Source organism: Canis lupus, chromosome 6 (genome assembly GCF_003254725.2).
Source record: "Canis lupus dingo isolate Sandy chromosome 6, ASM325472v2, whole genome shotgun sequence".
NCBI classification, from domain to species: domain Eukaryota; kingdom Metazoa; phylum Chordata; class Mammalia; order Carnivora; family Canidae; genus Canis; species Canis lupus.
In genome coordinates, this window is record NC_064248.1 from 34,285,144 (window position 1) to 34,313,016 (window position 27,873).

Consider the following 27,873-nt stretch of genomic DNA (forward strand, 5'->3'; position numbering starts at 1 on the left):
CAATCCATTTGAGAATCGCAGCTACCACATGAGATAGGCACTATTCTGTCCATTTTAAAGATAAATAGAGGCTTAGATAATGATATATATACATGTCTCACAAGCACCTCCAAGTTCACACACACACACACACACGCATACACACACACACACACATATTTTATCTCAAATCCTTCTGCTCTTTTGCAAATGATCTTCATTTCCACCAAGATGTAGCTTTATAAGAGTTGGCATTTACTCATGCCCAAACCTATAGTCATCCTGGATCCTCTCCACCTTCTTACATCCTATAGCCAACTCATTGCCCAGACCACACGAGAGCATGTTGTCCCACCCATCCTGTCTGCACCAGTGCAGTAGTTCACCTCCTCTGTCACCGCCCCCACACCTCATTATTATGTCCCCCTTATTCACATTCCACACTGCTGTCAGGTCACTCCCAAAATCTAAATAAAATCACACCATTCTCTTGCTTAAGATGCTCCGGTGTCCTCCCATCGTGTCAAGGCTAAATACGCAAACCCTCAATCTGGCTCACAAGGTCCAGCAAGAGTGTTTCCTGACCACTTATTCATTCTCCTTTGGGCTCTCTTCTCCCTGCCTCTCAACCCAGCCACACTGACATTCTTTTATTTGAATATGCCAAGTTTCTGCCAAGGGTGTGGTGGTTACCAATCAGCTTTACAGATGATAAGACTGCAAAAGCCTTGGTTGGTGGCACTGCCAATTTCCATGGTATAAGTACTCTCGCTGTGGCCATGTCAGACTAACGTGGCATCTCTGTCAGGTTGGGAAGAAATGTGCACTCCTGCGGAACACCTATATCTTTCCTTTAGGGCATCTTCTACACCTGTGATTATTTAATTATGCAAATGGGTTTTATTTGTTTGTATTCCATGGTTTGTACTGGACTGTCACTTCCTGAAGGAGAACCCATGTCTGTCATTCACTTTCAGACTTCCCCGGCCTGACACTGTGCCTCTCAAAGAGCAGGAACTCAAGACATTTCCATAAATAAATAAACGGCACACAATTCTTGAGTATCTACCTTATTCCAGGCACGGTGTTTGACATGAAGAATAAATAAGACAAATAAGTCATGGTGGCGTCCTTCATAGCTTTATGGCAAAAATAAAGTTTTAAATTATTCTAAAATTATTGGATGTTGCTTACTAAATTAACGCAATTTTGACATACCGTATGAATTCAATAAACATTATTTTTTGGATGTCAAAGAGGTGAATTCTCAAGGTATATGCAGCATGTCCAAGGGGGCACCAACCATGGCTTTGAGATGGTATCATGAAAGGGTTTACAGATGAGCAGAAATTGGGAATAAGGGTAAAGATCTCACAGAAAGTCCAGCAAAGGCAATTACAGATACTTCAGAATATAATTCCAGCATGGAAGGCATCCTTTCCATCTGGCTTAGCTCCCTCCTGATGTCATCAAACCCGGGTCATTTTCAAACCAGGCTGAGGTCTCAGAAATTGTTCCCATTGCTGAGCTGCAATTTACGGGGAGATGCTCGGGAATGTGGCTCACCAATATCCCCCCCGTGAATCAAGATGATGTGTACCAATTGCTTACATCTCTGAAAACCTAAGTGACTGTGAAGGTAGACCCCAGACTCCCAGGCACAGGAAGGGCCTGTGAGCCCAGCAGCCCTGAGCTGGCCCAGGGAAATGATGGGAAATTCAATTTCAGAAGGGCTGTTTGCAAAGTAATCCAATACATTACAGTGTGTGCATTATTATTGTATTATATTGAGTAATATCACATTTAAAGAGATTTCATAGCATCATAGCCGTGCACAAGGGAATATAAAAGCGGTTAATAAAATAGAGAAGTACAATTTCCCTTCAGTGTTAGTTATGCTCCTATTATATGCAGAATAATAATCAGAGGTCCACTTAGCTTGACTTGGGAAGTAACGGATGTGTAATTACCTCGTGTCTACAGTGTCATTATCAAGGGCTCAGCCCCAATGTCAGACCACTGTGCATCCTCAGGAAGCCTGCAGACTCAAAGGCCAAGCTGCAGGTGCCAAATTGCAGGGCTTCCTAAAGCCATACGCACGTTTCAGGGTGGCTGTGTAGCCCCGGCTGGGCTCTGTGTGGGAAGTCAGCTGCCACAGGGAACCCAGATCCTGTTCGCTGCAATCTGCCCTGGGAATCCTCCCACCCTATGAACCTTTGCTATAAAAGAAAACACAGAGATCCCAACCCAATCCCCCTCCCCGCCCCCAGTGTCTTCCTCTGCTGAAGACTAGTGGGCAAAAGTATTCTCGGCAGGTCTGTTGAGAGCAATCTTCAGTGACTGTTTACCAAAACCTGCCCTTCAGCACCTCTACTCAGGCCTCCAGAGGCTCTTCTTGGGATCAATTGTTCTAGCTGCAGAAGAGCTGGCCCTGGGGCTTAGCACACTGTACCTGTCAGCTCTGGAGCTGGCCATCAGTTGTCCACTCAAGAGCTGGCTCTGCTGGCTGCGCCTATGCACTCTATGTGCTTTAAAGTGCTGCCGTGGCCTAGCAGACGGAGCTGTGCCTTTGCACCAGCCAGGCCTGGATTTGAATGCTGTGCCCATCGCTTCCTGACGGGGCACCCTAGGACCATCGACATAAACACTCTGGGTCTCTGTTTTCCTTACCTGGGAAATGAGGGTAACCCTACTGGCCATTAGGTTTAGGATGAATGAAATTAAAGCCCAAATACACTGGCCAACACTATTATTATTTGCTCTTTTAATTAAAGCTGTGATATTCATTCCGAGATCTCAGAAAAATAGAACATTTACTAATCCAGTTTGGATTTAAATCAGAGACAACAGTGATATGGGTTTTGACTCCAAAAGTTTCTTGAGAAAGCAAGGGGAAGTGCATATGTGTGTGTGTGTGTGTGTGTGTGTGTGTGTGTGTGTGTGTGAATATGGATGTATTTTCGGGCAGAAGGAAATGCTATATTTCTGATATAAGTCTGGCACTCACTAAATTCTGGCATTACACAAACATGCATTTTCTTCCTGGAGATCCACAGAGAAGGCCAGTTTGATGAAGGAGAAAGAAGAAAAGAAATGTAATTAACTGGCCAGGGGAGAAATTGGAAATGTTTTATTAAAAAATAACCCAGATGACCCATATGACCTAGTCAAACTCGAATGCTCACCAAGACTAGTAAGCTTGGTAAAATACGGTGGGGAGTGGTGGTGACTCTGGCAAACAGCCCATCCTTAACAGTTAGCACATCACTGCTGTGTTCTGTTCAACTTTTCCATTTTTTAGTCAAAGCCAGATTATACTGTGAAATCTACCATTTTCAAATGTAGGCAATTCATTCCATTTGTGAACCCAACAAAACAGGCCCAAGGTCTAAATAAAGCCAGGAGGCCAACAATGTGTAAACTTTGGCCTAGATCAGGAATTGTCAAACCTTTGAAGCAGAGGAAAATAGTTAAGTATTTTCAGCTCGGTTTATGTCTGTAATTACTCAGCTCTGCCAGAGCAAAGCAGCATAGACCATACACGAATGAACTGGTGTGACTGTGTTCCAATAAAACTTGATTGACAAAAACAGGCAGTGGGCCAGTATTGACCTACTGGTCATAGTTGGCCAACTTTCAGCCTGGCTTAATGCTGACACTGGAGCCTGGGGACGGGACGGCTGGAAAGAAGAGGGAAAAGGGAGTGCTGGCAAGGGGCTTTGGGTCCCATGGATGGCTGGGTTAGGCAGAGAGACAGCCAAGGTTCTGAAGTCCAGGTGATGCCCTTTTTAACCTCTAACCAGGTCCTCTCTAGTCTTGGTCAGAAGTGTCAGTGGCTCAAGGAGAAGGCCCCCAAATCCAAGGACTAGTATACCTTGCTTCCCTTCTGCTTCCAAATTTCCACTCCTGGAGTCAAGGAGACTCTTGTTATGAGGCCTGCCCTACCCTTGTCTTCTCTTTCCCTTTGGTGAGGCCACCAGATGGGTGTCACCCAGAGACAGTGCCTGGAACCCCAGGCAATTCCTTGCATAATTGCTAGGCTCCCATGTGCAATCTGGGTAGAGGGAAGGAGGGGACGGGACCCACCTCCTGTCATTCCTGTAACTGCTGTTACCACTGCTTTTCTTAGTAAGAAAATGGTAGTTAATTTCTTCCCCTAAAAAAAGGCCAGGGAACAATCTCCTTAAATTACAGTGTTACTGTGTGAAGCAAAGATGCAGAAGTCAAATACAATTTGGGTTATAATTAGCGATTTCCTTGTAGCAAGTTTCTCTGGGAGATCCAGGCTTCCTTAGTCAGCTTGCCAAATGGTTTGAGGCTCTTTTTACCCTGTGGGGCCAATGGATGCCCTGGGGATATGGGGGGGGGGTCTTTGGGGAGGGATGGGAAGAGATGGAGAGAGAGAGAGAGAAAAACAGTGTGTGTGTGTGTAAATTGAGGCGGTTTTGAGCTAAACACTGAATTACAGGGACAACAATTATCAACACATTTGTCTGCTATGATATCATGATTAAAATAGCAGGGAATGTCATTTAGGTAAAATAAACTACTTCGGATGCAGAAGTCACACAATGTGGGTTTAGGAATCCGCCAGACCTCTGCTTGCATTTACACTCCTCCCTTTGTTAGTTGTATGGCCTCAGGGCAAGTTACTTAACATCTGTGCTTCTGTTTCCTCATCTTTAATTCTGGTATCATCACATCCATCCCTTGATGGGCTGTGGAATGGGAAGAAAATGTACCACACAGCACTTGACTCATTGAGAGAATGATGGAGTGGATTCTGGTGGCCTCTTGGCTTCATGACATAACCTTGCGCAGTCTCCTTGATTTCTCTTTGCTCTGGTTCTCTTACTCAGGTAACAAGGGGTCAGTTGTGGTACCTGCCTCCTCTGGATGCTGTAAGATTCACTCAGGTCATGCTACATAAAGTCTGTAGCATCGCTGCACTGGGCATCTAGTATGTGCTCACTAAATGCTGCTTACTAGTACCTATACATTATTAATAAGTGATAGCTTCCCCCCCCCTTTTTTTTAAAGATAATTCTTTTCAGCCCAAGAAATTTCAATTTGTTTTTCTCTATCTACCAATCAAGATGCACATTTATACTTTTCACTCTTAAAAGATCAGGGTAGTCCAAATTTTACGAATTCTATTACTTGCAATTAACTCTTTTGTTTAAAGGAAGAAAACTGCCTTTTTACTTCCAAAATAAGTCTGTGACCATTAAGGCTTCACATAATCTGGGTCCCAGTATCTTGGTTTGTTTAGGTCTGTACAGGCTACAAAGCTTGTTCTATAGAAGAACAAATTTGCCCATGTAGCTTTGTCCCAAGGACATCGAGGTCACGTAAAAATCAGGTCCTTGAGCCTGATACACTCTGTTCCTGGTGTAAGAGGGATGGCTTATCGTCTAGGTTGTAGTAACCTCTCCAAAGTCCAGGAGTTGAAGAGCCCCTAGGATTGGGGGATCTCCATTCTGCTTGGCTCACCCACCAGGCTCACCTGCCTCAGAAAGGTTCGATTGTTCTTCCATGGAGGGCAGAGCCCAGCTTTGGAGCTTCTGGCCCTCAGGGAGCTTGTGCAGTAACCCAGACATAGTTGTACACGAAAGGTTATAATCTGACAATCTGATAGCCTCTGTCCTCTCTGGGGATGCAAAGGCAGAAACCAGACCCCCTACTTAGAGTGCTTTGACCCAGCAGCGACTCAGACGAGAGCTGGTTGGAATACATAACACCAGTGAATGAGCACAGCGCCCTCGACCTAACCCACAGGATCAGCAGGAGAGAAGTAGGGAACACAAAGACTCTTTTTAGAAGTCTGGAAGCCTGAGTGAGAGTAAGGCCCTGCAACCTCTGGCTAGGAACCAAAGTAAGATATCAAAGGGAAATGGAGCCCCTGGTCATATAGTCTGACCTGCTCCTAAAGTCACTGGGCTTTATCCATTTCAATGCAGAGATGACTCCAAGTAAGCGGATTTTGCAAACTACTAGAACCCGGGAGGAAGAGGGGGAAAAGGAGGGTCACAGCAGGTAGGATCCACAGGGAGGGAAGTGATTCAGTGGAAATGTTCTTTTGGGATGTCCCTGCTGTGACATTCACTGTGTGACTCAGGCAGGTCACTTTCCCTCTCTGAGCCTTGGTGTCATTCATAAACGAGGCAGGGAGACAGAATGGTCATTTCAAGCTCTCACCTTCTATGATTCTCTGCACTGTCATGCAGAAGCAGCCAAGCTGCCTTTTTCATACACCTGTAATGAAGGATTAAAGCTCCAAACTTTACCTCTTGTTTTTTTTTTTCATTTTTTTATTTTTATAAATTTATTTTTTATTGGTGTTCAATTTGCCAACATATAGAATAACACTCAGTGCTCATCCCGTCAAGTGCCCACCTCAGTGCCTGGCACCCAGTCACCCCCACCCCCCGCCCTCCTCCCCTTCCACCACCCCTAGTCCATTTCCCAGAGTTAGGAGTCTTTCATATTACCTCTTGTTAAAAAAAAAAAAAAAAATGAGTTAAGATTCCAAGACTAAATCAGGGGTCATAAACTCTTATCTCCAGAGGCTGGACAGGTAATGAAAGTGAATGAAACAGGAGTGAATAAAAGAACACATAAAAACCCAAATAACTGCTTACTTTTAAAAAATTATCAAAAGATATCGTTAATGCTGAGTCAGCAATCCAATATGGCAGTGATTGGATGGGCAGATGAAGGCACCACTTTGGATGGCCAATATGTCCTCTAGACTGCCACAGTGTCCCACCAAGGGGTCCCATAGCACCTTGCCTATGGTCCTTCCTATGTTAATAGAGCAAATTAATGATTTCTTGTACCTATGTCTCCATCATAAACCAATCTCTCTCAAACATGTACATTACTTTCCTGGACCTGCACGTATTTGAGTGTCAGCCCTTAACTTGTATGGTCTCCTATCTATACAGTGAGAAGATGGACCAGGTGGGCTCTGGTTTGCTCTGGCTCTAACACGTCAAGGGTCTGGCCAAACCATTCAGGAACTTCGTTAACAGAGTACAGCCAACTACCTTCTCCAGCCAACAATCCAAATAGAGCACGGAAATCTTATGAACTCACTATAAACCTGTAGAATATATGGCTACCAATTAAGACCATGAGCTATGGTTCACTGATGAGTGATTCAAATACTGGGCAAAAAACAGATTAGTGTCTGCTTCCTAAGTTCATTTAAAAACAAACAAACAAACAACAAGCAAAAGCAACAAAACCACCTAATGGGGCTATGAGCCATGCGAAGGCAATTAGGTTCTTCAAAGCCTAGACCAGCCGTTGGACAGCCCACAGACAGCCCATTTCATCTTCAGATTATCCAATCATTAACCCAACTCTTTAGAACTACCCCATGTGCTAATACTCGCTCAACGGCTAACATCTTCATCAAGATGTTGACGTAGGGACTGCTTAGTCATCCTGAGAGTGTAAAATTAATGACAATGAATACAGGTATGAATAAGCACAAAATACCAAACGGAGAGAAACCCAAGATGAAATGTTCCAGGCGGCTGCTATACCTGCAACTCAAACATGACATTCACAGCCCCCTAAGTAAACACCAACTTGCTCCTAGAGTAGGTCTGATCTGAAAGATCATTTAGCAAGAGCAAGGTGTCATTGAGCCCTATACACAAAACCCCAATTGCATGTTTCCCTAATAAATCTTAGCCTTGTTTGTGCATGGCCTAGACCTAATTAGGTCAATGACCAGCTGCCACCCATCAGTGGGACTCAGGAGCGGTTGGAAGCTGTTCGTATGAAAATCATTAAATGTAAGAATTACTTGTAAAACAAATGTGGGGAGTTTTGAGTCTTGGTTTAACTCTTAACACAGGAACTTACACAACTCTTAGGATGCATTTATTCCCCTGAAGAAGTTTGAGAATGAAAGATTCAAGACAGAGAAGAACACTCAGATTTCTCATTAGGGATGATCCAATTTTCCTCATAATTCTAATGGTTGCAATGGTAAAGCGTCTCCCATGTGCCCATCCTCGTGAGGCCTTCCCCCGGTATTATCTCCTCGGGATGTCGCTGCTGCTCTAAGCCTCACATATACGGAGACAGCAAGTGAGGCTCAGAGAGGTTAAGTCACATGCCAATGGTCTCACTCCATGTCAGAAATGGAGTGGGAATTTCAGACATTTCACTCGATTCTTCTCTGATGCTCTTGATGATACTAAATGGTATGTATCTCTGACCCATCATGAGAACCTTCACTTCCACCAAATTCCAAGGCCATCGCCCTAGTGCTACACAGGACATTACGCACACAGGTCTCTGATGCTCCTCGCTGGGCTGCCCCTCTCAGAGTTCTCCTGAGGTGGGATTAATCGTGCCTTTTGGCCCATCAGGCCTGAGAACTGGTGCACAGGGGCTTTAGAACGGTAAAATGGCCCTGGTATTGGGTCATGGAGGCCTTTCATTTATCCTGAAAGCCACGGGCCATTTATTTTAAAGCTATCCAGGAGGCAGAAGCATAATACTTGGCCTCATGAGGAAACAGGAGGCTGTTTCTATGTCCTTAAAGTCAATGTGAACCTTAGGCAAATAGAACCGGTGTGGACAAAACAGCTCAGCCACACTGTCATCTGAAAAGACAATTGCGGAGCCACCGAAACGTGTTATTGGAGTTTGCTCAAGGCACAGGTCTCAAATAAGAACACATGCTAAGCCTGTAATATTGCACATGCTTGGGTCTGTGGGGGCCCTCCCCAGGGTGGGGTGGGTGATGCCCATTCCTGTCTGTGTTACAATCTATGCAGAGAAGCTTGGCTCGAGCACCTGGCCATGCCTGGGGATGCCTTCTAGGCTTCGAGACCTCATTAATTTTGGTCTTGAGTCTGACATACCTGATTGGGACCTCTGGCTCCTCCCTGTTAGCTACATTGATCTTCAGTAAATTCCTTATATAATGCTTCATATGAGAATAATAATGCTTCGTAAATACCTCTTTTTTTTGGTGATAGAAAGTCAAGATAACTTGAGATTGTGCGTGAAAAGTGCTTAGGACACAGTCAGACATTCAACTGAGAAAAGACTATTATTTTTGAGATTGATATTCCCTGTTTCCTGTCTCGATGCGGCTACTCAGCCTATTTTTCAGACAGGCAGCCCTCAGTGATTTCACGAAACTTTAGATGTGAGCAGGTGAGGCCGAAGTCCTCCCCCAGGGAGAGGAACTCTGTGGTGTTCTCTGATGCAGCTCTGAGGCTTGTTGAGAAGGGAAGAGGGAGGGAATGGCAGGGATATGAAGACCAGAGAGGTCAACTGCTCCAGCCCAAATGGTGGAGCAGAAGGTCCAATCCCAACAATTCTGGAGACCAGGCTCTTCTTGACCTGCTCCTTTAAATTGGAGAGCAGGGCTGAAGAAGCCAGAGAATTCTAGATTGTTCACCCTGGCCTTGGGCACTAGTCACCTACACTACCAGCCAGGAGACCTCGTAGGGGATACCCTGGAGATTGAGGACAGAGGTCAGGCTTTGACATGAGGCAGACCCGGGTGAGGCTCTCCCTGCTGCCACTCATGACTCTCCCAAACTTACAACGTATTTAGCCTCTTTGCGCCTCAGTTTCCCCAATGTAAAATGGGAGTACTGATATCCTTTAAGGGGTTTGATGTGGAGACAAAACAACGAGGTATGCACGGTACTCATCAGGGTCTGTGGACCCTCAACCAATGGCAACACACCTTCTCTCTCTTTTCCCCGACAGCAGACAACTCTCAAATTATATTCTCTTGTTAGAGAGAGGGGGAAGCCATGGCCAAGCACATGCAGGCAGAATGGCCGTGAGCCGAGAGCTAGGTGGCACACTGTGTTGAGCAAGGGGGCGGGCAGCAGGCCTTCGCAGGTAGTCTGTGGGCGTGCAGATTTGCTCTCTGTGGGGTCACTGAACAGCCTCTACATTTTATCTCCATGTGCCTTTTAACCAATCACACAGAGACTCCCAGGGGTGGGCAGCAATCTCTGTGCCCCGCTGTTCACAACAGCCTGATTGGGAATAAAAACATCGCAAGATAAACCCCAGAAACAACCTCAGTGTCACCAGCAGTCACCTCGGCATGTAGACTGCAGGCAAACGTGAAAAAGAATGAGCTGGATCTCAAAGTGTGATGCAGAATGATCTCCCAGATACATAAGGTGTCAACATGGGTGCTCAGGAGATTTCGATTCTGTTCTTTTGGGAAGAGGAATTAGAGACACAGAGATTTGATTTAGAGAGAGACAGAGAGAGAAATACACACATGCACACAGAGAAGTAGACAAGGAGGCTGCTATAGACTGAGTGTCTGTGTCCCCCAAAACTCCCATGTGGAAATCCAACCCCGCTAAGGTGATGATATTGGGAGATGGGACATTTGGGAGGTGATTAGGCATAAAGGTGGATCCCCCATAAAGAAGCCCCAGAGAGACACCTGAGTGGCTCAGTAGTTGAGCATCTGCCTTCGGCTCAGGGCGTGATCCAGAGGTCCCGGGATCAAGTCCCACATCAGGATCCCTGCAGGGAGCCTGCTTCTCCCTCTGCCTGTGTTTCTGCCTCTCTTGTATCTCTTATGAATAAATAAATAAGAGTAAATAAATAAATAAAATTAAAAAAAAAGAAGCCCCAGAGAGCCCCTCTTCTCCTTCCACCTGTGAGGACATAGCAGAAAGTGGACCCTCACTACACAAGGCCAGCGCCATGCTCTTGGACTCGTCAGCCCCAGAACCGTGAGAAATATATGTCTGCTGTTTATAAGCCACCCAGTTTGTAGTATTTTTGTTACAGCAGCCCAAATGGACCAAGACACGGGCATATGCTCCCATTGGCACAAAACATTTCTGGAAAGAAATCTAAGGAATTGGTAACTGTTATTTCTGGCAAGGAGATGAAGAACTGGGCTTGTGGGCAATAAGGAATTTTGGTTTTCATTGTATACCCTCTTCTAAAGGGAGGCTTTCTTAACCACAAACCTGAATTGCTTGAATATGATATAATAATAATTTATAATTTAATAATTAAAAATTATTTAATATAATAATATCAACAGAAGCCACTAATGAACAAAAAGCAATGCACTGAGCTTTCTCCTCCACACCGCAGAGCCAATATTTAAAGGGGATGAGAACAGGAAGTCATCACCCACCAAGCTCTTCACTTCTTAAAGGTATTAAGGAAATCTGGAGACCCCGTTGAGTCTTTAGTTGGAAGCAGCTGAAGGTCAGGGCCTCAGCTCTTTAAGCAGCTCCTGTCCCTGTCAACAGAGTCCAGAGCTCGGAGACCTAGCTTCAGGACCCACATTCTTTCTCCCATCAGATCCCGGAGCTGGTGGGAGACTTTTAAACAGACTGCAGAGGTGTTAAAAATAGAAGTTAAGTTGCTATTGGAGATACACGGAGAATTCACTACTTGCAAATCTCTAATTATAATATGTCAAGAGTAAAATACCTTGTCAGGAGCGGTAGCTAATATACCACAGTATTGGCTCTGTCAACACAGTGATCCATGATGTGTTTGGAGGCCTACAGTGAATAGACACCCAGCAAAAACATGTCCTGCAGGGACTCATCTCAGCCCTTGGGGACTGGAAAGCATGATCTGGTAAGTCTTCACTGTCTGTACTTTGCTCAGCTCTGGTTGGGAGCTCTGGGTGCATCCCGCTTCCCTTTTACAGATTCTGCACTTTGTGTTAAATCATGTGCATATATTAGATGTTCTTGGAGCCTACCAGATGGATGGATGTGTTCTCATACCCAAAACTACTCAGTTTCTCAAAGAAATGATGTCCTCGACAGTGCCCTCACACTGGCAGTAAGAACCGTGCACGAAGGACGATTAGGGTAACTCCAGGCACAACACTACCCGATGCAGAGTAGCAGGCGTGCTAATAGAGGGGCATGCATTCCAGGGTGGGGACAACATGGGTCTGACCCACTTGGAAGTTAAATTCCTTCCTTGGGTTAATGTAGAACCTGGAGCGAAGGGAAGGTCTGCTTGGTTAAATGCATGAGGATGCAGAGACAGTTGGAAGCACACTTGTCATAGACCATGTTCTGCTCGGTCAGGTCAGGAAAGTACAACTGGAAAGTAGGTCATGGACAGAAGAAGCACCTTCCTTCTTGGCCAAGAGAGAAAAGCATACGCCTGGAAGCATTCGTAGGAGGAAACAAGATGGCTTCTTCTACATTCTTGCACCCTTCCCGATGTCATGCTAGCCCCCTGCTTCAGTTTAGAATGGTTCCCCTTCCTTTGAAACTTCCTGGGATGGCAAGTGTCACCCAAGTGTCACTGGAGAAGACAAAGGGGCTGGCTAAACAACGCTCTACAAATTCACACTGTCCCAGCTCAGAGAGGCACTCATTACCCCTCAAATACCTTTAGGAATCATCTGAGCCAGATTCCTGGCATGTTTGTCCAATTTCAGAAATCATTCTACTGCTCCCAAACCCCTCTGCTCCTCTCTGTCAGCTGATGATGGTGACCCCATCACTGAGAACATGAAGGCAACAGAGAAGGAGCTCCTCACAATATTTCCTGACTTTGAGATTTCTGTCTCCTCACACATTCATTCACTCCTCCTTCTTGCTGTGGTCTGGATGTTTGTGCCTCCCCCCATCCCCATGCTGGAATCCTAAAGCCCCAGTGATGGTGTTAGGAGGTGGGGGGCATTGGGGGTGTTGGGGTCATGGGCAGGAGACCTCATGAATGGGATTAGTGTTCCTATAAAAAAAGACCCAGAATGCTCCCTTGCCTTTCCTGCCATGTGGGGACACAGTGAGAAAGCACCAGCTAATAGCCAGGAAGGGGCCCTCATGCGACTTACAGCCTCCAGATCTGTGAGCAACACAGTTCTGCTATTTGTGAGCCAGTCTGTGGGATTCTGCTACAACCACCCAAATGGGCCAAGACCCTTTTCTTCTGCTTCAAAACTGAAATGTCCCCCAAATTTCATAGGAGCCTTATTTGTAGTGGCCAAAAGCTCAAAACAACCCAAATGCCCACCCACGAGTAAACAGATCAACAAATTGTGGCACATCTACTCAATAGTTTCCTATCTGGCAATGAAAAGAAGTGAACTACTGATTTGTTGAACAAGTCAGGTGAACCTAAAAGAAATGATGCTGAGGGAAAGAAGCCAGGTGAAAAGAATACATAATGTTTGGTTTTGTAACTGTAAAATTCTAGAAACTAAAAACTAAGCTATAGTGAAAGAAGCAAATCTGTGGAGCAGCCCCCTTCCACCCAGAGACTGAGGTAGAGGGCAGGGAGGAAAGACTGTAGAGGGCTATGAGAAATCTTTGGGGGTGATGGGTATGTTGGTTACAGCATCTGTTCATGGGTCAACACTCACCAAATTGTACACACTAGATACACATGGGTTATTGTACGTCAATTACATAGTAATAAAGCTGTAAAAAAAATAAAATATTGCTTCTCCTTTCCTAGACTACGTGCTCTGGGTATACACCCCTAGTCATCTTCTCTCCTGAATCATCAATCCCTGTCCCTCCACCTGCTCCTATGGGTGCCTTCTCCTTGGCATAAAATAGGAACCCAAATCCCTTCTTGTGCAAACTGCTTCCTCTGGACTCTTACGCTCCTCGGTCACTATCTTTTCTCTCTCTCTCTCTTGACTGCAAGTGTTTATGATGGCAGTAGTGCATCCAACCCCAACCATTCCCACTTGTGTCTCAAGTCCTGGCCCCCTGGCATCTCTCCCCAACACTCTAGGTGTACTGCCTTCTCCCTGTCTCCAGCGATGCCCGCTTTGATAATGTCTTCTGGGGTTACACCTGTCAGGCTGCCCTGACAACACTCTTCCCATTTAACCTCCAGTCTGGAGACTCCATTCACGTCTCACTCAGCAGCTCCTTGCCTTCCAAACCTTGCCCGCCTGTGAGTTTTTCAGCAATCTGCCTCCCCTTCTCTCCATTCCCTATGCTTGGCAAATCTATTCAAGCCTCTCCATACAAATGGCTTACCCTTTGCTCTGACCAGTTTCTAGCTGTTTAATACCTTTAGTGAGAAGATCCAGAGCACATTGTCAATGACTCTGATGGAACTTGCCCTTGGTCTCTACATTTGGATATGGGGCTCCTCAGTGGCTCCAGGGCTCTCAGCCTCAGCCACTGAAAAGATACAACACCGTGCAAACCCTGGAGAGAGAGTGGTTCCCTGGGCTTGTCTGCATGGGACTAATCCAAGAGTCTTTCCCTAGGTATCTGGCATGATATCAGGAGCCTGAATTTGCAGGGACCATCACACAAAACTAGAGAATGGAGGTGAGTGAGAGGAAGAAGAGCCAGAGATGGATCCTGTTGGAACCTGACATGCGTATTCTGCACACCAAGCTGTGTCTAAAGTCAGCCCTCCTTTGAGACTGTTGTAGAAGCTGATACATTTACTGTTGAATTTTCTATTACTAGCAGCAACCAGAAGACTATGAACTGTATATCCCCTCAACTATGGTGTTGAGGCACATCCCTCAGCAAGTGTTTCTTCCATCATCGAAATACACTAAAGCCTTAAAAATCCATGCACGAGAGCTTATCACATTACAATAATAACAGAACACATACCTTATATTCTCTTGCAGACCAAAAATCTCTCTAAGAAAATAAAGCATATCTGCTCACCGTTTCATGGCATTGCAGAGCCTTGGGTACCACGGACACCCAACACCCTGTTTAAATTTGTGTTGATCTCTAAAGAGTTGTTGTTGTTGTTGTTTTGTGAGAGAAGAATGTTGAGCATCACAACTGGATTAAGATTTCCTTTTAGGTACGCATCATTAACCCTTCCTTTTAAAATTTCATTTTCTAACTCTTCCAGCTTAAACTTTTTCAATGGCTCCCTCTTGTTCCTAATGTGGAATTCCACCCACTTACCAGACCCACGAGGCCTGCAGGATATGATCCCTCATCATTGTTCCCATTTCATCCTTTGCCACTGTACCCCCGGACCTTCTTCATGTGCCTCAGACATATTACTGGACTCTCTTTAGTTCTTTGAACAATCCCAGATCTTTTCAACCTTGGGACCTTGACCTTGGTATTCCTTCTGCTTAGAAAGTTTATCTTGTCATCTTAAATATCATCTTCTTAAAGAAAGAGTCCCAGACTATTCATCTGCAGGCAGTACCCCCGCACTTCTTAATCCTCCACAGCGTCTGCCTTTTCCTTGAGAGCATGTATCACAGTTTGTGTTCATACAGCTGTTTGATTGACACATGTTCACTCTCTGACTCTCAAACTAAGTCATAAGAGGGAAATGATCATTTCTGTTCAGTTCAGCCACATTGCCTAGAATAAGTCCTGGCCACAGCAGATGCTTAAAAATATGCATGAATAAATGAATCTTCCACAGCAGGTCAATAGAAATGGCACATACTGAGGCTTAAGAGATAAAGTCTGATTAGACATTATTATATGTCATTTTCAGTCCTAAAGTAACCTTCTGAAGCCCTACCAACACTGACTGTCACAAAATGACTAAAACCAAATAAACACCAACCTTGTAGGTTAACACAGCCAATAACAGACAACTGGTAGACCAGCAAACCCGTTTAATAGACTTATTCCCAAGTCTTAACAGCCAGATATAAATAGGCAGGAGCAACACTACTCACAAAACTCAGAGGTGGAAACAACCCAAATGCCCGTCAGTGAATAGATGGACAAATAAATGGCATAGCCATGTGATGGAATAGTATTCAGTCATAAAAAGGAACAAAGTAGTGATACATGCTACAGTGTGAAGAAACCCTGAAAACATTGTGTTAAGTGAAAGAAGCCAGCTGCAAAAGGTCATCCCATTTTTAAGAAATTCTAGAATGGGCAAATCCATACAGATAGAAAGTGCATTTGTAGGAATGGGAAATGTTTCTGTAATGGGTATGGGGTTTCCTTTTGGGGCTATGAAAATGTTCTGGAACTAGAGATGGTGATGGTTGCATTGAACTGTGAATTTCTCAATCCTACTGAGTTATATACATTAAAATAATGGTCGAAATGGCAAATTCCATATCATATAGATATTTTGCCATAATAAAAAAAAGGGGAGATAGGCAATAGACCATGTTAGAATGTATGTTATTTTTAAAAATCTCCAAACCCGACCTCGAAATGAAGTACCAGGTAGCAAAGCAGTAAATGGTTACTTTGAGGTCCCAGAAATAATCTCCTGCTGCAAACCATGAAATTCCTTCACAAATACTGGTTTTTCGGAGGCCTGGGGGCAGGAGAAAGAGGCACGAGTGCTTTCTACTGCAAAATGTTCTAGACTAGAGGCTTGGTGTACCCAGACATCTAAAGAATTCCACAGAACAAGGCGTCTCAAATGAACATATACATCTTGTGGTATGCATGGTTATTTCAGGCCATGCACAGACGAGCAAGTGTTTAATTTTAATAATTATTTTTGTTTAGGCTTATCTTTGATTAATAGCCAACAGTGCCAGTTTTTAATTTATGATGGTGATAAAATGTTTCTTTTTCATTTGTTTGCTTGTTTTTAATCCACTGAAAGCATTTACATGCAATGAAATAGACCCTTTTTGGTGTACAAAGTAGTATAAACAGCCACCATCAAAATACAGAACATCCCGTGACCCTGTAAAATTCTCTGGTGCTGCCCCTTTGCAGCCCAGGCTTTGCTCACCCTATGGCTCCCTCAAAACACAGAACAGCACAGGTAAATCTCAAAGGAATGAAGAAAGCTGGAGAAGCTGAAGAGGACAAGCGTTGGGCTGGGGAGGAGCTACAAAGGGGCATGGGGTTTCCTTCTGGAGGAAATATTCCAAAATTATTTGGAAATATTCCAAAATTAGATGATGTCCTTGGGTTGCACAAGTCTGCAAGTCTATTAGAAATCAGTGAATTGTACACCAAAAAAAAAAAAAAAGGTGAATTTCTGGTATACAAATTACACCTCCACAAAGCTGTCAAAATCACATCATGTATGATTCTACCGAGAGAGAACACGCTTCCAGAGAAGGCAAGGCAACAGCAAGAGCATTTAGTTGAAAGTTTCCCTTTTCAGAATAAAGGTGGCTGGGGAGAGATGTGTGGATTTAAGCAGGTAACGGGGCAGAGGCCTCTAGGCAGGTGGACTTTGCGGGCTTGGGGGCTGCCAGGCCCCAGGAGCCCCGTGGGGTGGGGTGCACCCCACCGCCACCCACCTGGGCCCACACCCACTTACTGTGGCGGTGCCGGACACGGTCTGCGCGCTGGTGTCCGCGGCGCTCTGCTCCGAGTGTGTCTGGGCGGGAGGGTACAGGTTTAACGTGTGCTCGGGGACGGTGGTCTGGCCCGTGTACTCCGGAGCGGGGTGGGGGTGAGGGGCCGTGTACTCCGCGGGGATGCCGTTCTGGGGGGGTGCAAACTGGGCCGACGCGTAAGGCTGAGCCATTGTGTCTGGGGCAGCTGCTGCTTCTTGATTACCCTAAAAAGGAAAAAAAATCAAAAGGGGGATAGGGAGAGAGAGAGAGAGAGAGAGCATGAGAACCCTGTGAGCAGACCCCTTCCCCAGGGCCCAAGGATGAGCACTCCCTCAATGCTGCACAGGTGCACAGGTGCACAGGTGTGCAGGTGCACAAGTGCACAGGTGCCCCCACTGTGCCAGGAGCCCTACTGGGACGCGTCCCACTCCATCCTCAGCAGCCCCCAGGGGGAATGTATCTGTGCTCCGCATGGATACAGGCATAACCCATTGCACAGATGCAGAAACCGAGGCTTAGGAAGGGGCCTCACTTTCCCCCCAAGCCTTCCAGCCCCATAGCCAAAGACTGGTAGGGCCTGCGCTCTGCCCGATTAGATTTCTCTGGCAGATCCTCCGTATTTCATTCCCATTTTGGAACATGTGAGCATGTAGTTGTCTCCAGTGACAGCAGAGCCTTGATTTGATACTTAAAATGCCAAGAGAGATTAAATTGAACGTGTGTGTTCTTGAGAGGAGAGACAATTCATCTAAGCATTTGAATTTAATCAAAGTTTTATGTGACTTGGCTCACATAATAGGATGGGGGGGGGTCCCTTTAATGGTCACAGTGTGTGTGTGTGTGTGTGTGTGTGTGTGTAAATGTTCCCAGCGCCAATAATGAAGCAGCCAATGGAAATTCAAGACCTAATTTGGACAAAGATGGCACTCTGTGATTCTGTGTTCACCATTTTAAGTATCGTTACAAAATGCTGGCCTTAACCTCATTAGTCAATGCCTCCCCTTGCCCCCTGCCTTATTATTATTATTATTATTTTTTTATATATAAGCACAGAGTATTATGTAACAATTCACCCTTCCAGTCTAGGCAACCTAGGCAAAACATGCAGTGTGATCATTACAGTCAAGTCAAAGGAATTAAAAAAAAAAAAAAAGCAAAAAAAAAAACAACCCTGAATTCAAATGCTTCCATTTCAGGAAACATCCATCTCTCTCTATTCCCCCACCTGTACCCTCCTAACTCTACTACCCTGCACACACACACACACACACACACACACACATGCACATATGCAAACTGCACCAGAAACTGTAACCCAGAGGTCCAAATTTTTCATGGTCTCAAGAAATGAGATTTTGCACAGTCAGAGAGAGAGAAGCATAGCAATTAAGCACACCAAATAGCTGCCTCTCCCATTGTCTGTGGTCAATTAGATGTGACTTCAGCCCTCATAGAATGATACCAGGGCAAAAATGTCAGAAAAGCTCACGTCTCCTTGGTCCTTGCCACCAACATTTGAGAGCCTCTCCAGCTAAAGCAACCTGAGTGCAGCAACATTATGACAGAGAAGGGACCAAAAAAATAAAAAAATAAAATAAAGTTTATTCTTGGAGCCGCGCGCGCAGCGCTTGTGCATTTGTTTAGAAGGGCCCTTAATTAGAATGTTAAAGATGACACTTTGAAGAGAACTAAGCTTAGGATAAGTTTAAAACATTTTACAAGTGAAAACATTCCCATCACGCCCTTTCCTCCCCCAGACGAATGTCTCCAAATGTCTGTGCCATTGGAAGCAGAAATGCACAGCCATTGCTTGCTTTCTGTCTAACATCTTTTCCTCGCGTTTGGGGCTGTGCAGAGTCTGTGCGTGGCTGGATCCCTGCCCGTGGGAGGTGAACCCTGACCATCCTCGGGAAGCCCCAGGGGACACTCACTGCCGTTGCTGCTTCGTGTGCATTGGTCTTTTCTTCAGGAGTAACACGGTTTCCTTCTAGGAGACACTTCCACTCTCAGCCCACAGAGTGCAGATGGGGCCAGGCCCTGTCTCAGGTGACCTCCAGACGCAGTCACATGACCCTGGCTAATCATAGGGTTCCGTGGTCACAGTCCCGGGGACATGTGCTCATGCCCATCCACCTAAGCCAGCTAGTGAGTTAACCTCCAGTTATGCCAAGGAGGCTTAATCCTGGAGCTTCCCTGGAGCTTAGGGGAGAAGCCCTCTTTCCTCTGGGATTGGCAGCTGTAAAAATAATGCAGCCCTGGAGCTGCCAGCAACTGCCACTTGAAAGGGACCCACCTAGGGCACAAGCCAACCCAGGGGGAAACAGAGCCCAGAAATTGAGAAACAGGTCAACTGAGTCCCAGTGACATCATGTGAGGCCTTGGATCTAGAATTACCTGCAGTTAATAGCACCACCGTTTGTTTTCCTTATAGGACTCAGTAAATGCCTCATTTTGCGTAAGATAGTTTTTTCTGTTACTTACAACCAAAAGAGTCTGGACCAGTAAGAACAAAAACATCCTCTCCCGTCTATCAGCCAACTAGCATCCTCTCTTCTCCAGGGCTGCTCAAGGAACATATCCCTCCGTGCACAAATTCCACATGGGGCCACTTCTTTCTGGCTAATGGGAAGCCCCAGAAGCTTTGGGACCCTGAGAACCCTCCAGAGGGAAATTCATTGTGTCAGATTCTACCTCTGCCCGAAGGTCTGTTTCAGTAGACCCCACCTTTGATCTGGAGCATCTTTGAATTAAAAGCCAGACTTGTGAAAACTCCAGGTGTGGCCCCATAGGGGAGCGTGAAATGATCCCATAAGCAACAACGGAGAGATGGTCACACAGAGAAACAGCTTTCCTTCCTCTACCTCCAGCAGAAGGCACTTTTATGGGGATACACAGGCCCATGTGGCCTTTCCACACAGCAGAACAATCTCAGGAAGAGTGACCTGTCCCCCATAGGGATTTCTGTTAGAATGTGGGCTCTCTGCATCACAAGGAGAGAGGCCTGCCCTCAGGAAGCCAACAGTCACTCTGTACTCTCAACACCCATCACGTCTACCCATTCACTGCCTCTCTGCCTCAAAAACCCTCTCTACTTCCTAGTCTTGATTGTCCTTTCAGGTCCCAGGCCAAGTCTGCCAGCAAGGCTTCCTTGACTCTAGGCCCACTCTGTGTCCTCTATGCTCCATCGTAGCCTGTGGCCACATGTCACATAACTCCTAGCACTGCCACTGCCTGCTTATTTATCTGGGAGAGTCCTCATGGCTGGGGACTGTGTCGCGTTCTCCATTCCATTTCCAGTGTCCCGCGGCATGCTAGCTGCAAAGTGGGCATTTACAAGTACTTGCTAAATGAATGCATACCTGAATAACAAACTCTGGGCTCTGAGAAGCTTAACCTCACAACAGGACATAGGGGGGTTGGCAAGTGACCCATGGGGCAAATCTGGTCCACTAGTTGTTTATAAATAAAGTTTTTATTGAGACACAGCCTTGCTCATCGTGCTATAATGACAGAGTTGAGCAGTTGTGAGAGACCCACAAAACCTAAACTGTTTAACCATTTTGCAGAAAAAGTATTTTAATCAAGGTGGCAAAGTTATCACTAAATATGGAGACGTCATGTAAGAAGCCACCAGTGCGTAAATAGTTTGGGCAGGAAATAAAGTTGGCAGTAGTTGCATTCTTCCCTAAACCAAGGAGGGAAGCTCAGCCGAACTTGCGGATGGGCAGTGTCGGGGATGGTGCCCAATGGAGGGGTCAAAGTCTTCTTCGGGTTGTACGTGCTTTCCATCTCTGCACCTGTGCGCTGTAAGCAATGCATGCACACACACAAGCTTTAGACCCAACACAGTGGGCTGCTGAGGGGAGGATCCGTGACAGCCTCAGGCTTGCAAGCTCATGTGAGCTTGAGTGCTCTCACCAGTGCTCAGAAGGCACACTAAGTGATGTGGCCTTCTTCTCAGGCCTGGAAGGTGCCAGGCATTGTGCTGGGGGCTTTGCTACAGTACTTCTTATACAAGGTGACTGCTCCCCTGGGGATATCTGACAATGTGTGTAGACACTTTTGGTTGTTACTAGTGGGGTGAAGGGTTGCTGTGAATATCTAGCAGGGAGACTCCAAGGATGGTGCTAAACACCCTACAATGCGTGGACAGTGCCCACCACACAGGATTACCTATCCCCAAACGTTGGTAGGGCCAAGACCTAGGATCCCCACTATGCATGCATTGGCTTTTCATCCCATGTTGCTTTGCTGCAGTCCAGAACTAGGAAATGATTGTGCAAAATCACAGCAACAGGTAGCTCTTAGGGAAGCCAGGAGCTGAACTGACACCCAGGCGTCTCTCATCTGGCAAGACTATCACCTGGTGGAAAGGTCTGTTCCCATTTTGAAGTAAAGAAACCTCTCTCAGTTGTGCACACACCATGGCCTCAAGACCCGCTACCCATGTGGTGGTGTGTTACACCCTACCAGGGAGGGGAGTCAGGTGCTGGGGTACTTGATGCAGAAATACCAGTGTTCCATTAGCCAGACTAGCCCTTGGTGCGTGTTAGAGCAGAAGCCTGGAAAACCTGTGCCACCTCAAGCCCAGGGCCTAGCTTCACAAGGTTCTGAGGCTGTCTTAGGAAAGGCAAGGGCCAACTGGGGACAAACCACCAACCTCTACCAAACTTGGGCCGTTTTGGCAAACTCAGGGCACCAAGCTCTAGGGATTGTGTCCATGGTTACCACGGAGCCCACAGGTACATTCAGGTCCGTGGGGCTCTGGATGGCACTCCTGCTCCCAAAGTCCTCAAACAGATGTTAGTGGGACCCCCCACAGCTACTTATTAACACTGACAGCCGTTCCAGAGAGACCCTAATTAATATTCCCAACATTTGCACTTTGGGCTAATTACAGCTAATATTTAATTAAGATCATTGTATTTCCTATAGAACTATTTTTCACCCTCAAATGGCTTCAGAGATGTCTTTGTTTCCTCCCTAGTGATGTTTCTGGATTCTTAGCTTGGCCCAAGGATATTTTCTGGAAAAATATATCTGCATTAAGGGCACCTTTGGGACTCCAGGTCAGGGCAGATCTTGGGCACGTGCACAGGCTCCTGGTTGAGAGCTGAAGCCAACTTCACGTAGGTGACAGTGACAGACAAAAATTATTTGGAGCATTCTGGCTAGACATTCCCTCATTTGTAGAAGCTGCCTTCTTGCTTCTACTCCAATGCCAAACCCCCACCTTTCCCTAAATAAGTGGGATGATCACAGGGATTCTGATATCTACTGAGTCAGGGTGCTTGTGGGTGTCCCAAGGTGGTGAGGAGGGTGTTTCTGCTTTGCACAGAACCCCCACATCACTGAGCAACTGCTGCAAGAGATCTGCAGACCTAACTTCAGATGTTCAGTGCCCGGACTTTCCTGGGTTGCTGATAAATACACAAAATTTTTTTTTTTTTTTCAAAATGCAGAGACCTTATGTTTTCACGTCCACTCTTGCCGCTGCAGAACTGGATAGAGACTTGAAATAGAGAACAGTTATTAGGAATGTAGAGGAAACTTCCTTGTCCTCATACCACAAGCCTCAATCAGAGGAGTACCTTAACATCGGCAAGATGATGTGGGACCCCATGATTACCCGAGACACCCCAATGGGTAGCTCAGACTCCGGTTACCGACAGCAAGAGGATTATTAAAATGCAACCAAGTCTGAGTCACCAAAGGAAAAAAAATGCCATTTCAATTTAAATATTTTACTGAAGCATGAAATAGCCAGGATATTATTGCTATTTTAAGACAAACACCGTAATCTGACTATTAGCATAGCGTGCTGGGTCTTCCGCATGCAGACGTTCGGAGAGGCAGTCTTCCAACACGGGACGATCGCTTCGGACACTGAAACAGCCTGCACCTTCCGTTTCCTCTCCGAGGTGGGCTCAGGAGACAGAGCCCGAGAGACGACGAGAGGGCCCCCCCACTCCTACCCAGCCAGGCATCTCCCTTCTCTCAATCCATTGCCCCAAGTGGTTTATTCAATAAAGTAGTTTTTTAAGAAAGTAATAAGAGAACAAAGGGTGGCAGCCCATCAGACTGTGCAAAATATTTTGGCCCCAAACCTAATGCAAACCACATTTCAACTGAGAAATAGTCTTTACGTGGCAAAGCACGAAGCAGGGATGTTCTTTTCGACGGAACCCCAGACTTTTCACAGGAGGGGGCAAGTGCCTCTCAGAGCTGCCAGGGTGGACTTTCAAATAACGAAGCCTTTTTTTTTTTTTTTTCCCCTGTGTACGTGAGTGTGTTTCCCCAGCTTTCGTAGTCCAACTTCTTGAATCATCATCTGTCCCCCTTCTGCTGCTGGAATTGATTTGTCCCCTGTCCGTGTCTGGCCCCAAAAACCCCTTCCGGCCTAAATGCAGTCCTTGTAATGAAGCCATGCCCAGGGATTGTCTGGCCCTGATACACCCGGGGTTCTGTCCACATGGCCCCCCCCAAAACACAAAAGCAGCCCCTCCTGGGCGGGGCAGGGACCTTCCCCAACAGGGACCCCTGGAGGACAACCTCCCTTCTTGGGTTGCCTGCAATTTTCTATCTTGCTGACTGCTTGACTTGAGTTTTGTAGCGTGGTCTGTTCTACTTCTCTGGCAAGAAATTGCGCATATTCAGAGAAAGGCTCCAGTGCCTGAGTGGAAAGAGCTAAGCTGTATCGTGCCCCCGGAGGCACAGAGACAAAGAAGAAAATGCAAAATTACACCATTAACCTGCTGGTTCCGAGACCAGCTCAGTGAGACACATCAAGCAGAAAGCACACGCGCGCGCGCACACCCAGACACGCGCACACATACACACACACATGCACACACACTTGGCTGAAACCCTCTCCTCCCCCCCCCCAACCCCACCCCGCAGTATTCAAGGAGCAGAGTACACAGATCGCAGAGAGCACCAGAGCCTTAACGCGAGGAAAGGCTTCAGCTTCATTCAAATCACAATTTCGCGTGAAATATAAAAATCGGGAAAAATACCTGCTGCACCATCCTGCTTCCTTGCTCCTCCATAAACTTAGCAGCTGCTCTAGCCCCACACCACAGAGCATCTGCCCAAAGCGAGCCTCAGTTACGAGCGAGGGTGTGCGCTCGGTGCAACGTGTGGATGTCGAGGGAGGGGAGCTGAGGCCGCCTGGCTGACCTCCCCCTCAACATCTGACTGCTCCCAAAACCAACCCCAGATGGGACTCTTTCCGCCAGCGAGGCCTGGCCCATCAATCACGGCTCGCCCCTCCTCTGGCTCCTGTTCTCAGTTTCAGGGTGCACACTGAGCAGATGATTATATAGAGGAGGTAGGAAACACCACACACACACACACACACACACACACACACACACACAGCACTCGCCTACATTAATAGCTGTTTAAAAAACATTAGAAATGCTATCCTATGCATTGCCTGGAGCTGGAATTTATCATTACTAAACTAAATATATGGTATGCAAAGTTATGAAATCCACCCGGGAGCTTGCTTACTATCCTGTTTTGTTTTGTATTTTTAAGAGGGGGTGGGGGTGCCGAGGGTAGCAGGGGAAGAGACGGAGGCAGGATGAAGAAAGAGCTCAGAGACAGCAGTATGGGGATGGGGAAATTTAAAGAGATGCCCTGAGAACACAGGGGATGAATTTATAACGACGCTGCATCGTTAATTGGTAAATGTAATCTTAAAACACCCTAACTGGCTTTGGTTTGGAAGATTTGGAAGCCCGGCTCCTTTGCAGACTAGCTGTGTGACCTCAGGTAAGTAGATGCGATGCTCTGGGCTCCAGTTTCGGCTTCTGTTTAGTAGGGATCATGAGGAGCGACTTCACAGCGTGATTGCGAGGATGAAAATAAAAACCAAATCAGAACAAAACACACACACACACACACAGGGCTTGGCTTATAGTACGCGCTGTATAAACAGATTCATTCATCACATTCAGTCACACGGTGGGCAAAACTTAAGACCACCTTTGTTCCTGTGGACTGTGTAGTCAAGACAGGCAGCAGGCTCTCAAGAAAGGAACTCACAGATGATCTCAAAATCGCAGTGGTGATCAATGCCATGAAGGACAAGTGCAGGGGTCTTGCTTTCTCCTTTTCTTGAACTTTTCCTCCTCTTAGCTCATTTTTCCCTTCTCTTTCAAACGAGCAACAACAAAACCGCGTACAAAAAAATCCCCAGTGATTTCAATGCCAAATGCTGCATCAATGCCAAATGCTGCCTCTTTATTTAAAGCTACAAATACTTTGTTCTTTCTTTATTATTAAAACTACAACAACCAGAGTGAAATGTCAAAACAATTTCAGTTTTTATTTGGCCATGTCTTTCTTGCTCGCCGGGGGAAGAGTTTCAAGAGTCCCATCCACCCCTTCCAGTGGACAGCTGCTTATCACCGAGACGCCTTGCTAAGAAGAGGAGAGATCTTGCTACACTGGAGGGAATGGATGGGGTTTCTGAAGTGATTAAACGTGTAATTAAATTGTATAACAGAGGAGGGGGTGAGGGCGGGAGAGGCTGCCTAGAAGAATTCAACCTTCCTGCTGGTCTGTCGCTAGTTCAGGTAGCCCCTGGGTGATTTTTTTTTTTTTTTTAATTCCCAGCTCCCCAGGGTTGGAAAGAAAATCTGGATCAACAGTATTTGTGCCATCCTTCCATTTCCATTTCTAATCACACTCCTGGGAAACATCTAATGCAGAATTAAAATAAGCAGCCCGTGTAGGTTCCTTACAGGGACGAGTCGGGCCCATCTCAGAGCTGTGTAACCACAGAGGATCAGGCCCTTTCCTCTCCCAAAGCTCACCGTGCTCACAGATAACTCCAAAGCCAAGCTTCTGTCCTTCAACCTGGGAAAGGGGGATGAGATGAAGGCAGATAAATTCCCTGGTGAAGTATGTTCTGCAGAGTGATGGAGAAAATATTCAAAAAAACCCCAACCAACAAACCACCAGATAGACACAAGCATTTCAGGGGGGTGATAATTAGGGAGATGCAATAGGACACTGTTCCTTGGCCAGTGGACCATCAGAGTCACTTGGGAGTATTCTTATTAAAAAAAAAAAAATAGACCTTGGGACTCCACCCCAGACCCACTGCCTTCGAATCTCCGAGGGTGGGATGCAGGCGTGGGCATTAGAGCTACCAGGTCATTCTACCACACAGTCCTGGGGGAAAGTGTTCTGCGTTTTTCAAATTATAGGTGTGATCCCTTGGGCTATAAAATCCATGTAGGGAATTATCAAGCCAACATTCTTTAAATGAAATAAACTATCCCACGCTGGGGAAGAATGGAATGGAATAAAATGGTAAGAGTTAGTATTGTTTCATGAAACTTTTATGTGGGTGAATTGGGTTGCAATGTAAAATCTTTTATGGAATGCAGTAAAATACGTAAAATTAAAAACACTACGCTAGTAATTTCCAACGTTCGTTACCATTTAACCTTTTACTAGTACTGTGGCTATCGAGTCAAAGTCAAATGTTCAGAAGTCAGGAGTATAATGATAGGATTATTGGCAAGTCATTCAACCTTCATGTGCCTCCATTTCCTTATTTATAAACAATAATATGTATTCTTCTTCTCAATGAGGCTCTTGGAATGCTTTAGGGAGAAAATCTATAGGAATGTGTTTTTTAATCTACAAAGTCCCATGAGTACATTTTCTCTAGTGGGGGATGCAGTCCTTCTTGTCCAGCAAAGTATACTGTCTGGAGCACACATGGAAAGGTATGTCAGGTTCTCACCCACTAGGCACTTGCTGCTGTGCTACGCACTCTAATCCTCACAACCAGCCCCTTAAGATAGACACTATGTTCCCTTTTAAAGATAAGACAACTGAGGTTGGAAACAAGTGAAGAAGTATTTCCTACTATGGGATTTAATAAATTAAGTAGCAGAACCAAAACTTGAACCTAATCTGGTCTTAATGAAGAATTAACTCCTGCCACTGAATCCATACAAAACTGAAGATGGAGATGATGATGATGATTGTGATGGTGGTGATGGTGATGATAAAGAAGATAGAGATGATGATGAGGATGATAAGAAAAGTTTACTTGAGCACTATGTACCAGTCACTGTTCTAAGGACTGAGGATGTAAAACTCAACAAAGGATCTTTGTCTACATTGCCTCTTCTAACAAGAACCCAATACTTTTATTGGGTTTTCCCCCTCTAAGGGAGGTGGAGTTACTTCCTCATATTCACATAACTGGGAAGTTCTGGTTAGCCCAATCCGTCAGACTCCTAAGCTCTATTTTCTAAAGCAGTTGGAGATGGGTTCGAATCTGACCTCAATTAGGTAACATACAAACTTTGGTTTCCCTAAGTACATCAGCTTACAGACCAGCACATCTTGAACAAAGAACTCTGAGATTGCTCCGAGGCCATAACTCACAAAAACAAATAAACAACAAAGATAACAAGGGTCCATGTCACAGATTCAAGTGAAAGCAATTTGTTTTATTTCACTTCTGCGGCCTCAACAGGGAAGTAAGAGAGAGAGGCCAGAAGCCATTGTTCTGTGGCTGACAAACACCAGCCCCAGAAATACAAACCAGCCGAGTGGGTGGCAGGCTTGCAATGACGAGGTGTCATGTTTGCAAAATGTTCCTGATTTTCCATTTGGAGTCACAG

General features: G+C 45.8%; 1 protein-coding gene across 20 annotated transcripts in view; it reads right to left on the reverse strand.

Moving 5' to 3' along the window:
* Window positions 1–27,873, reverse strand: part of RBFOX1 (RNA binding fox-1 homolog 1) — a 2,033,116-nt gene that overhangs the window by 158,721 nt on the left and 1,846,522 nt on the right. For all 20 annotated transcript variants that reach the window (XM_049111427.1, XM_025416573.3, XM_025416572.3 and 17 more), the window contains one exon: window positions 17,197–17,439. In XM_049111427.1, coding sequence (XP_048967384.1) covers window positions 17,197–17,439 — 243 coding nt within the window. The remainder of the gene's footprint in view (window positions 1–17,196; window positions 17,440–27,873) is intronic.